The 12,513-nt window shown below is 43.1% G+C and overlaps 1 protein-coding gene across 3 annotated transcripts; it reads right to left on the bottom strand.

Moving 5' to 3' along the window:
* Positions 1-691: 691 nt before the first annotated feature.
* Positions 692-11,136, bottom strand: LOC116734512 (probable ribonuclease ZC3H12D). Of its 3 annotated transcripts, XM_032585964.1 has the most exons (7): positions 10,914-11,136; positions 10,389-10,509; positions 9,494-9,883; positions 5,762-5,901; positions 3,490-3,724; positions 3,286-3,392; positions 692-2,063 (listed from the first exon to the last, which is right to left on the bottom strand). In XM_032585964.1, exons 3-7 carry the CDS (start codon positions 9,784-9,786, stop codon positions 1,222-1,224), a joined length of 1,617 nt encoding a protein of 538 aa, XP_032441855.1. In that variant the 5' UTR covers positions 9,787-9,883; positions 10,389-10,509; positions 10,914-11,136; the 3' UTR covers positions 692-1,221. The 3 variants fall into 3 exon arrangements, with proteins under 3 accessions (XP_032441855.1, XP_032441856.1, XP_032441854.1); XM_032585965.1 differs by lacking the exon at positions 10,389-10,509 and having other exon boundaries at positions 9,494-9,945; XM_032585963.1 differs by lacking the exon at positions 10,389-10,509 and having other exon boundaries at positions 10,914-11,135.
* Between the last annotated feature and the right edge of the window lie 1,377 nt (positions 11,137-12,513).

Below are 12,513 nucleotides of genomic sequence, written 5' to 3'. Positions count from 1 at the left end.
ACACTTAAGTCTACTGTTGGGCCTAGAAGTCACTTGAGTGATTCATTTTAAAGATAACTTTATTTATTATTACTGTTAAACTAAAATCTCCAGCATGGGGAAGTGGGATGAGCTCGGATTTTCTTGACAGAGGGAACTCACCAATTAAGAGGAAATGCAATACTTTTGCGAGGAAACGCAAAATAAAATGTCCCCCATCTCCCTTAGGGGGTTCCGTAGCATGGCTGTTCTACAGTAGATCCACCGGTGTTGTTTTCTTTGTTTGTTTGTTTTTTCTTTCTTAAATAAATTTATTCAGAGATCAGATTTAGGACTAAGGTGTGAATTGAGTTTTGGTTGGGTTTAGGTATGTAATAGGTAGAGTTAGGATAAGGGTAAGATTTAGGCTGTAGAAATGAATGGAAGTATAAGTTCCCGCAAAGATAGCTGCGCAAACATGCGTGCGTGCGTGCGTACGTACGTACGTATGTATGTATGTTGAAAATAAAATAATACATTTTCAGTCTGACACAAAAGCCGGGGCATACGTCAAAGAAGCAAGAAGTTGCCGTTATTAAGCTGTAGCTGGTCTGGCACCGATTTAAGCCTGCTGTCTCTCCCTTTTAAAGGGCTATGCCGCTACTGCCACCAGGTGGCGCCACTCTTCGTCATAAAGTAATTGGCATACTCAACACATAAACCAAACCCCGACTTCTTAACAAAGTTTTTATTCAAAATGTGCAACAAAACCACAATGTTTCACAGTTAATATCGGGACAGTCTTTACAAAAGTACAGTCTTTAGTGTTCCTCATTTTGAGGCAACATGAAAAAACAACACATGTTGCTTTAATAAACATTTGTCAGCGCTACAATAAGTAGCTGGAATGGAGCTAAGTGCATTGCACTTCTGTAATAGGATAAAGGAATAGCCGACATTTTAGTTTTATCAGACCAACTTCCTTCTTAATGCTTAAAATAATGCGTGTGACACATTTCATAACAAATAAAATTTCTCTTGAGGAAATGTTCACCTGTGACAGACTGGTGACCTGTCCAGGGTGACCCCGCCTCTCGCCCGGAACGTTAGCTGGAGATAGACATCAGCAGTCCTCCTGACCCCTCTAACGGACAAGGGTGTTGGAAAATGGATGGATGGAAATGTTCACTTTGGTTTCACTATTTCCGGAATGAGAACTCCAGTGTGGGCTCAGTTTGAAGGCACCAATAGAGGTTTGGCAGCCTAGAAGGACATGTTGCTGGTCCGGTAGCTCTGGATGAGTCCGATCAGTTCCAGCATATCTGAGACGTGGGGGTTGGCGTTCAGGACCTGCTCCACCATGCTCTGAGGGAAGAGCGTGCTCAGCTGACTCCGCAGGCCGTTCCTTTGCTCACTGGACACGCTTCTGCTCTGGCTAATGGGAGCGCTGGGCTGCTGCACCCAGGGGTCCCGGGACAGGCTGTGGCTATGCTGATACTGCATGTCTGAGAAATGAGAAGTCTGCTCCCCGCTGTGTGCAGGCACAGCGGGGCAGGAGCTCCACGCCGGCTGGCGCTGCTGCTGGCGGTGGTGATGGCTGGCCGGGTTCTGGTGGCCACACCTGCACTGGCTGCACATGTGACTCTCACAGGGCATAGAGCCGTTCTGGGGAGGGTAGTAACTGTGTCCATTGGGTGAAAGCCTCAGGCTGTTCCCGGCGTACGAGCCTGACATTTGGTAGCTGCCTCTGCCGCTGCTGTAGCTGGTCAGAGGGGGCTCCAGGCTGTAGGGCAGGTCCTGGATGCTGAGCCTGGACATGGAGCTACCCATGGAGCTGAAGGCCTCGTCTGCATCGGAGCTGGAGTACTGGTAAAAAAGAGGACTTTTGTTTAGCTGGCTTCTCAGGTTGCTGCTCTCCCTGTAACAGATGGCAGGGTCGCTGTGAGTCAGGTCGTCTCTGCTTCCGTAAGGAGGGGTGGGTGGAGTGTATCTGTGTTCAGGTTGATGTGCCAGAGCCCTCAGTTCATCTGCTACAGCCAGCTGTGACTGGTTCACCCTCTCTGGATGGTAGAACTTGCACTTTATCCCATAAGTACATTTCTTTCCTGGAAAACCAAACAAACAGGGAAATCTGTTCATTTTGAGCTCCACAGAGAAAATACACAGCGTGCCGCCATCGCTACTGTCTCTGATAAACAAAAAGAAATCTCAAACTTGTCCTCATCCCTCAGTTCCAGGGTTCTATTACTCAGAATTTGAAACTTGAATTTTCAGACACATTAAGCCAAAGTTAGTTGTTTTCCAGTCACAAGTTCAAACGTCAGTGAACAGGAAAACAACTCCTAGCGTTACAAACTAATAATGCATTTTGGATTTTCAAGCACAGCAGCACCATGTTCACTGAAGGACTAAATAAATGAATTCCTGACCATCAGCCATATTGGATTTGGAGTTCAGGGTTCGTAGGAAACCCCTATTTTTCCCACTTGGAATTCCAACCTCTGAAGGCGCTATAGACCTTTCTGTTAACTGGTGTATAAAAATTTCAACTTTAAAATAACAAGAGGACATTTTCTGTTAGATTACCAAGTAAATTTTTCTTTTCTGTTTTGTTTTTATGTTCATTGCACAAATCAAAAAGGTTCATGTTTTCTAGCAGTTCTGTTTCAAATTGTCCAGATGGTGTACTTAAAAATATGTTTCTCAAATGAGGTGTTTTCTAAAAAGGTAGACGATGTTTTCTATTTACTATGAAGACCCTCCAGGTTTAGTCTCAATATTTTCTATTTTCAGTTTAGATGAACACATCTCCACAACCTTAATATTTGACAGTATGATCTGTTAGGCAGAGAAAAAAAGCATTAGCTTTTATTTGCCTACTTGTTAGTACTTATGTCTAGGTAGAATAAACTCCATCTGCATGTTTACAGATGATAATCTATCTCTGGGATGCAGTTAGCTGCTAGCTTGCAGGCGGTTGTCTGTCTCTGCAGGTCTAACTTGTGGTACAAGCTAAATGAAAGTTGATGCTTTAACTGGCTCTTTGGTTTTTGTCCCGTTTGCTGTGAAAGGTTATGATGAAGTCTGAGTGGAAACATGTGAAGGCGTTTTGTCTGCATGCATCCCTGGAGAGTGAACATTTTTGCTCATTAGAAATGTTCCATCCAACATTGGTGAAACTAACAACTTTCTACATGAATGATTAACTTCTAAGATGTTGATCACACATATCATCTATTTTTGCTGCTTGCTACAGTATTGGTTTCTATTTTGCTCCTGTCCCATGGGGCAGTATGAGTGATTATTAACAAAGTGATGGGAACTTACCATATGGACAGTGCTGCTGCTTGTTGTCCTGTGTCCATGGCTTCTTCCTGAGGAAGTCATCAATGGTGGGACCGTTTCTACCCAGGGGATCATCCGGAGGCATGAACCTTCACAGCACCACACAGATAAAATAAGGTCAGTGGCTGCTGGGGAAGAAGAACCCGAACCCAAGGCAGGCAGTTGGGACAACTGAGGAAGCCTTACTTGTCGTTGGCAAATGTGTACATTAGGAGTCTCTCCTCAATAAACTTTTTCCACTGGGGATTCTCCGTCTGCAGGTCACGGTAGTTGTCGTTGGACACGATGATTCCGTCATATTCAACTGCCAGCTTGATGATGTAGCGGTCATCATAACACACCACCCTCTTGCCGTTGACACAGCGGGACGGTGTGTACACCAGGATCTTTCTCCTCTCCAGTTCATGGAGAATATGTTGATCTATGGGACACAAGACAATGCAATTTAGCACAATGATGGAGCTGTTTGCAAATCTGTTCTTTGGTAAAGAACCTCTTTATATGTTGTCTTCATATTTAAGTAGCATAGCAATTACTATAACCATAACCCAGTTGATGATCAGACCAGGTTTGGATGAGGACTCTGGCTGCTCTTTCTGCTCCAGATGTTTTAGACTTAAACCCTTCGTAGTGTTTGAACGATGTTTTATGCCATCTCAGCAGCTGAGATGTATTTGAAAGATTTTTCTTGCCTTTCTGATCTTGACCATTACAAAAGGCCCTTCTAAGTCAGTTATTCCAACTTTTTTAAAAGTAGATTTTAAAAATCCTAATGGTAGAGAACGACAATTGCAATGGAGTGAAGACAGACTTATGTATTCACACAGGAAGATAAACATCAACATTTTCCACGAATCGACAAGATTGCTGGGAGGTTTCTACAGAATTTGTTCTGGCATGAAGCAGAGGCTACATTGAAAACATTAGCAACCAGCTAATTATTTCTGGAGCTACCTGTGTAAATGGTTAAAGTTTGATATTTTGGCCTTCCCACAATATTTGGTAATATTGCTGTTTCTTCATGTTGCAGCTGTCATATTTGGTTGCTAGACTTGAGCTAGTGTTCCCATGTTTAAGCACCTGCTGTACATTAGACTCTCTGAAGCAGGAGACCTAAACCTGGCTGTTCACACGGCCCTTCACTGCTTGTTTTGACAGCGACTGTCAGAGCAGAAAATATCAAAGGTGTAGAGTTACCTCCTGCACTGCTTCTTTGTAAGCTCCTGATGAGCACTTTCCTGGAACAAGTTTAGGTTTGTAGGGATGATCCAACACAAACAACATACTGAATATCATTTAGGTGCAGCCACTTCCTCGTTCTGCATGGAGTTTTTATCCTGCTTCACTTCAGTCACTAAAGTTCAGTGGAAGTCGCTGAGGGCGCTTTGACCGGCTGCAGCTGCCAAACGGGATGAATGCAACACAAAGGATGGCAGGATGGGAATTTACCTGCACTAATCAGTTATATGCCTCAGTGGCATATTGCATGCCTTGACAGTTCCAAAGATTGTACAACTTACTTCCTTGATTTGTCTAACTTCAATTTCTTGCTAAAGTTGCCGCTGCCTCAACATGTTAAATGAGCAAAAAGACTTCGACTGTTCTATTATGCAAATGAATCACCTTGCTCTGCCTCCTTTCCAGTAAGCTCCATCGATTGCTTTGATGTGGCAGTTCACCATGAAAGTGCACTGGTTTCCACTCGTGTCGAACAATAATACCAAAAAAAGAAAACTGTACAAAACAAGTTGTTTTTGTAATTTCACAAGTTTTGAGTTTCGAATCATGTGCGTCAGAGTTTCAGGTTGATGTCTTGAGACCTTTAGCTTGGCTCTCATCTAGAGGTTCAGACATCTGCATACATGAGTAAATCCCCATCAGGACGGTAAGTGCCCCTTTAGATGGGTAAGAAGTTTGCAACATCTTCCCTGAGTCCAAAAACATGACTGTCAGGTTAACTGGTTTCTCTAAATGTGATTGTGTGTCCTGTGTTTCCCTATGATGGACTGGTGACCTGTCCAGTGTGTACCCCGCCTCTTGCCCAATGACCGCTAAAGATGAGCACCTGTGGCCCTGTGAGAACCAACGGGTACAGACAATGGACATGTCGATGTTTACAGGCAGAAAGGACTAGGAGTTAAAAAGTACATTTTTCTCATTAGATAATAAAGTATCATTAATACTTTTGTTAAGTCTTATCAGAAGTATTTATAGAAGTCCATCCAACCCACTGGTTCTTATGAAGAACTTTACTGCAGATGTGTGCTATGAGGCCCATCTGCAGCACAGTAACCACTGCCCTAAGCCTGCCGAGTTCACACAAATCAAAGAGTTTCTTCCTGCACAGCAGAGCCACGATACTAAACCCTCCAGTCACCTGGCAGGGATTTCTAAAATGAACAGTGGCATTTTCCTCTCAGTGTGACGGACTGACTGCAGCGCATTCAGGTGGTCTTACCTGTGATGGGCGCCTCAGGCCGCGGTTGCTCCTTCCTCCACAGGGGCACAAACACGGTGATGTGACGCAGCCCTTTGTCCCAAAACCAGTTCACCGCCAGCTGGAGGCCTTGGCACGAAAACACCTTCTTGTCACCATGGCTACAGAGACAAAAGTCAGTGTCAACAAAAAGAAATCTACTTCTGCTTTTGCATTTCCTTATACGTTAGTCACACTCACACACACGCACACACACCCACACACCTCCTCTCCCACTCTCAGGAAGCTGATGGTGTTGTAAGACATGTGCTTCAGAGTTCTGTCCACGCTCATGACTGGGTCACCAGATGCAGAACTGAAACTTTTCATATGTTCTTTCTCTAACTGAGTGCTGCTGACCTATGAGAACTAAAACTGTTTGCTGATTCAACTGTGGTGCCTTTTACAACCGACAACATGCCTGTTTTTTTTTTAAGACATTTACTTCCCCATACTAGTATAATTGTGAATAAGACATTTCGTAACAATCATCATGTCAGATACAAACTCATAATAAATGGATGGAATTTGTCTTGTCTTGATTTGAAGTTCTTGACATTTGGGAAAACAAATTCTGAAGGGTATTTTTAAAGGGAAAATAAATTATTCACATTGATTGATGTTGTAGTTTTATATATTATTGCTACCTGATAATATTTACCCAGAACAGCAACACATATGCACTTTATTTAGTCCTAGTGAAAATCCTAAAATCGTTGCACAGGTTTGCAACAACACAGGGGGAGTCGTTCAGTTTTTAGCAGTTTAACACCTTGACTCTTGAACCTCAGTGACAGAAGCGTTACCAAGCGCCGACTACTGAGCAGGTAAACTAGATCATTTTGTGTCTGCAAACGTGCTCATGGGTATCTGTTCACATGTGTGTGCGCGTGGGAGTTTCCCTTTTTTCCATAAGCAGGAAGTGGTGAGCCGCTTTCCATACAACAGGTAAAAAGATAATGACTGACACAAGCTACTTGTGGCTCACCCAGATGAGTTACCTGATAGTCTGTTTCTTTAAACCTCTTTGGCTTCTAGCACTTTATTAAAAATCCTGATAGTTTCTTAACTCTGCTTCCTGTCGGTATTACAATGTCTCATTGCTCTTCCCTCCTTCGATTCCATCAGCATTGTGTCAGATGAATGTATGATAGAGATCTAGTCATTAGGTTCCATCAGTATAGATACAAATTCAGTAACTTTATAAGGAACTGGATTTTGGTAGTCAGTGCCACATTTATGACATCTTCTGGCTAAATTACTGCGGTTAAACTAACTTTCTCCTTCGCAATACTTGGAATTTCATTTTAAGCTGCATGATCATTGTTTTGGAGCGTTTTTGGAGGAAGAAGGAACTTAGATGAGCAAAGATGCTAGCTAAAACATAACTTGTTCTGCCTCCTGTCTTTGTGGTTTTTGTTTCAAATTACTTCCTGTACTATTTATACATTTAGTTCTGGTGTGGCATTCTCAGAGCTTTGGGAAATTATTGTTTTAAATGCTACATTGACAAACATGCTATTATTAGCATCTTTTCCTCATTGGTTCCCAGCAGGGAAGCTATAATAATTTGATTAGATACGATTCTAAATATGGAACTTAAAAGTTTTCAAGTTAGAAAGCTTTTAACTTGAAAGCTTTCTAGTTGTTGCACTAAAACTTTTAGACAGCTTTTAGTGCAACAGTGTGAGGTTCTAGCTTCATTACAGTTAGCTCAGGTTTGCCTTTTCATTTTCAATTCTCGTGCTGTTAGTTGTTGTGATGACAAGGCTGATTCAACAGCCTGTAACTTTAAAAGCATCTTATGGAAATCTAAAACATTTTCATGTATGTATATATTTTTTTAAAAAGAGCAAACAATAAAATGCATGTTTTCGAGCATTAGCTCAAGGCATTCTTTTCCAGTGGGGAAACTTTTGCCTACAAACATTCACATCGTTTTAATTACAGATGTGTCTGTGAGGTACAAGTGAGTTGTGCTGATTGCTTCTGCAGATTTGTGGGTGAGCATGACAAAAGTGTGAGAAAGTCAGATGTAAGTTACTACTGAGGGTGGGACTGAGACTGAAAACAAGTTGGCGTTTAACAAGTAAGACTCAACTGCAATTTGAACCGTGTTGCATCATGGGAACTGGAAGATGTGACCTTTCTTTAAGGTTTGAGCCAAAGACCTTTTTTAGTTTCTGATAAGTTACCCGATTCAAAAGAACTCTTCTTGCCGTTTCGGGTCTTTCTGGGTGACGACTCAGTTATTTGGAATGACTGAAGGAGTATCTAACATCCGTGAGGTGGCATAAACCTCTCTCTGCTTTACCTGGGAAAAACGTCAGAGTAAATAGTTCGGCTTTCTTCCTCTTTGGACTCATTCCATGTCCTTACAGGAACATGTGTTGTAAAAACATCCCTCCTTTATCTTCTAGTTTAAATTCATAACGTTTCCGCCATCTTCTTACTAAGCCGTCTGTTTTAATCTAGAACTTCCTGATCCATTAATGTGGGTCGTGAAAATATACCAGCCACGCAATCATGTCATTAAGCAATTCTCACTGTGTTACACATTCTGTGATGGTTCTAGCATGAATGGGCGACTCCCTCCCTCTTGGCTCCATGTACAATACTGTGTTCACACAAATAGGAGGAGACCACAACAAATTTTGACAATTTTTCTGGGAAAGAGAAGGATTAGTAGAAAATTGCATCTTTCATGCTGAAATGGTTGTAGTGTCAAAAAACAATAATTGTTTTTTTGTGTGTGTGTGATTTCACAGAATCTGTTTTGAGTCTAGGATTATTTACTAGAACAGGAGCTGATCAGATTTAAAGATGAAATTTAAAGCTGAGTAACTTGTAATATTCATCCACACGTTTCTATTTACAGAGCATTAACTGCGTAACAACATTGTTGTTGTTCTCAGAATAATGGAAAATCTAAAACCCGAACAAACATTTCAGGTGAACAGCGAGCAGAAACCAACAACATGTCAAGCTGCTTCTCAAGCACAACCCAGAGTGACACATCATCTGCAAAGAGGAAGTGTTCTCCGATCACAAGCCTGAACTAAAACCACACCAAGCAACGTTAAGGATGACCAAAAAAGATCCACCGAAATTTTCAAACTAATGTTTCTGAGTGATAATGTAGGATAATGTCTACTGACACTAGTAGACACAAACTGCTGCTCTGCATATGCGCATCGCCAGGCAAGAAACAAATTTTCCAGGAAGTAAAGAAAGAAAAACATGCTTTCCGGTGCTGGTAAACCTTTGCTTGGCTTGAGAATAAGACGGGACTATTTATGTGAGAATAAGTGAGTTCTGGGAATGATCCTGCTTTCTGTTCTGGTAGAATCGCTTTAATGTTCAGAGCACATTAACTGCAGTCTGGTCAACATGATTTATCTTAGAGATTATATGCTTAATCAGTACTTCATCATCATCAGCTATGTGACGCAACCCTGTAGATTAGGTAATACAGCACTAGATGGGCAATAAAGCACCAGCGTTTTCTACAGTAAATACCTAGAACCTCTTTAGTTTCACAGAGAACCTCTCTGTATCAATGTTGCAGAGAAAACAAATAGTTTTTAAGCTATAAAGTTAAACTTCCTCAGCAAAGTGAGTTTAAATAGTCCAACTGCTGCTGTGTCTTCCTCCACACACTCAGTGAAACTCAAGATAAGTGTTTCTAGTGACAGATAAGTGTTGCTGACTCACCTCATGGCCACGTTGCTGCCGTCTATAACCACGGGTCTGAAGCCTGTGTTCGACTCTCTGTCAGGGCCGGTCCTGGCCTTGCTGAGGCCGGGGCTGGGGCTGCAGCCTCTGGGCACCAGCTTGGGACTGTTGGGTACGCTGGTGCTGCGAGTGTGGCAGGTCTTGATGAGCTCCTCCAGGATGTCGTTGGTCTGGGCGTCGTGGTGCAGGCTCTCCAGCACCCTGAGGATGTCGGTGTGAGCGTATCCCAACTTGAGAAAGCGTTCCACTTTGGCGTGCTGCTGGCGGTCCATCGCTCCTAGCTGCTGTCTTTCTCAGGTCTGTCTGTCTTTGGGAATCCCTCGTCTCGCCTCCTTATTCTGGCCGACGCCTGGTCTCCAAGGCAACAGCCTGTGTTTTGGAACAGTTGACAGGTGTCAAAGATTGTGGGTGCAGACAGAGGAGCTCTGTCACTGAAAACACAGGAAGCACATCTGTGGTTTCTACGGGGTTTTCAGACAATCAGATTGTGGTCGCATGCGCGGAGATAGAATCTGCTCTGGTTGCCGCAGCCTCATGACTCTGAACGCAAGCGCCAAAGCCGGCTGACGTCACGCTGAGCGAAGAAAGCCCCTCGCGGCCGGAGAGAGGAAGCAAAGGGGTCCGCTGTGAACTCTGGTCTAATTTTACCTCCTGACTCACTGAAAACAGCCACCAAAAACATGAATGAATGGAAACAGCGTGAATGGACTGCGAGGCTTTCAAGCCCCCAGTGTTGTCATCACGCCCCGGGAACTCCCTAAGGCTCCCACCCAGAGCGGCACCACACTGCTGGGTGACTCAACCCGCAGCCTTCAGCTTTCCTGCCCCTGAGACGACACGGCCTCACCTGAAAACACAAACCCGTATGTCATACCTGAAGTCGGACCTGAAGAGTGTGCCTTTAAGAGAAGCAGCCAGAGAACAGCAGATGACAGTCATTCTTTGGAGCTTTCAATCATTGTCCAGCCTCGTTGATCAACAAGGTAGCCTGACGTCTAAAGAATGAGGAAAAAGCTCCAGTCAGACATTACAGACGGCTGTCTAAAAAGACCAGTTTTCTGTTTTTATCTGCCGTTTCCTTCTCTGTGCTTGCACACTGTTGCTACAAAGTGCACCTAACCACATCCTTTGCCTTTGCGTCACACTCTGTCTGTTTAACTCCTGTTTGTCTCACTCGTCCAACGGTGTGTGTGTGTGTGTGTGTGCCCTTTGTGAGGCAGCTTTCAGCTCGGACCACAGTCTGACCCCTAACACTTACCTCCCTCTCTGTGTTTGTCTGAGACGTGACATGACATGACACGCTCTAACCAGTCGAGATTCCTCACAGAAAAAGCAGAGCAACGTCTCCACCAGAGCAGCGCTGTCACCCAGCCGAAGCCGGGTCTGTTAGTGGACTTACCCGCTCCAGGTGGATCCCTCCTGTGTCCCGGCTGCCGTGTGTGTGTGAGCTGCTCCTGCCTGCCAGCCGTTCTGACAAACTCTGCCAGTGTGTGTGAAGCTGCCCTTATTGCTCACAGGAGGAAGAGAAAAAAAATTGCCTCTACTTCCTGATCTGGGATCAGTTCCTGACAAGCCTAAGGGATTTTATGTGAACGAACACTTCCTTGTGTGGTGTAATAAATGCTGGATAAATGTGTGCAGCTCCTGGAAGCGTACCAGGGTTATTCCTTGACAGGAGATTAAAAAAAATCATCTTGGCGTCTAATTTCAGTTTTTTTTAATGTCTCTACCTTCATATCTGTGAACGGATTAGAGAGAAACAACATGGTATCTTCAGCTTACTGTAACTGATTTGGTAGCCAAAGTGTGGCAATCAGTTCAATTCAAATTCATTCATTCATTCAAATTTGTCCCGTTTACAACGAAATTCATGAGAGCTAACAGAGAAATTCATGACCAAAGCAAATTCATGAAGAGCCAATGGCTCCTCTTTACCAACGCTGGCTATTTTATTTATTTATTTTTTTTGCCACAGTTGAATGTTTCAGATCATCCGATTGATTTTAGCGTCCAACAAAGATAATCGGATTCAAAGCAAAAAGCGGTTTTCAAACAATGACATACAAATCTACCCAAACCAAGCCAGGCCCAATGAGTAACATGAATGGCCTCTTCTTAGACACAGAGTCAAAACATCAGCGAAACAGAACCTGTTCGACAACATGAAGTAGGTGAAAGATCTCCAAAAGCAGCACATCATGCCTCAGTCTCAGTCTGACTAATCTGAAAATGTTTTTGAAAAGTGGAAAAAATGTCAAACTCACCTATTGATGTTCCGATGTGGTTGATGAAATGTGCTAACCCGGTCAGACCGAGTAAAATAATCAAATAAAATAAGGCTTTTTAGCTATTTTTAAATCAATATGTGACTGGTCCGCCCTGTTTGGGCAGACCAGGTATAAAACAGTCAATAGTATAATGTACCTCTGAAAACAGAGATGGGATGATGATGATGATGATGATGATGATGATGATGATGATGATGATGAAGATGAAGAAGCCTGGGGTTCATTAAGTTGCAGGTAATGTTACTGTAGCACAGAGAAAAACTGAGTCAATATTTATTTTGGGCTGTTTCTGTGTTTCGCTGTGTCATCTGCCTGGCTGTGACCATCGCTGGCGCTATCAGTTCCAATAACTTCACATTCTCCACAGATGATACACTTGACCTGGTTTTCCTGTTTTTAAATTGTCAGTTTCCTGGACAAAGTCTCTAAAGCAGCTGTTGCTTCAGAGACTAGCTAGAGAATATGCACTCTGATTTTCAGAGATTGTAACATTAGCTCAGAGTTTATCTGCTAGTTTTCTCCTAAATGAAGCCACTAACTGAGCGACTGCTGCTACTAATTCTTTGTTAATACAAACCGTGTTTGTTGACAAGTGTTTCTGTACAAGTCTCCTCCATCCTGAGCCTTTCTGGGCTTTCTTACCAATGGCCATCATAGGTTGAGTTTCATTGACCATTGAAATGGTGCAGTTGTATTGGAAATTGTCTGTAA

This window comes from Xiphophorus hellerii, chromosome 15, assembly GCF_003331165.1.
Source record: "Xiphophorus hellerii strain 12219 chromosome 15, Xiphophorus_hellerii-4.1, whole genome shotgun sequence".
Classification (NCBI taxonomy): domain Eukaryota; kingdom Metazoa; phylum Chordata; class Actinopteri; order Cyprinodontiformes; family Poeciliidae; genus Xiphophorus; species Xiphophorus hellerii.
The sequence above is the reverse complement of the archived record's forward strand: the minus strand, read 5'-3'. Positions and strand labels throughout refer to the sequence as shown.

Bases quoted from the DNA above. Each gene is read 5' to 3' on its own strand.
- LOC116734512 (XM_032585964.1), bottom strand. From the start codon at position 9,786: ATGGACCGCCAGCAGCACGCCAAAGTGGAACGCTTTCTCAAGTTGGGA. The intron at 5,902-9,493 runs GTGAGTCAGCAA...TTGTCTCTGTAG, and splicing joins GGCAGCAACGTGGCCATGAG to CCATGGTGACAAGAAGGTGT. The intron at 3,393-3,489 runs GTAAGGCTTCCT...GGTGCTGTGAAG, and splicing joins TACACATTTGCCAACGACAA to GTTCATGCCTCCGGATGATC.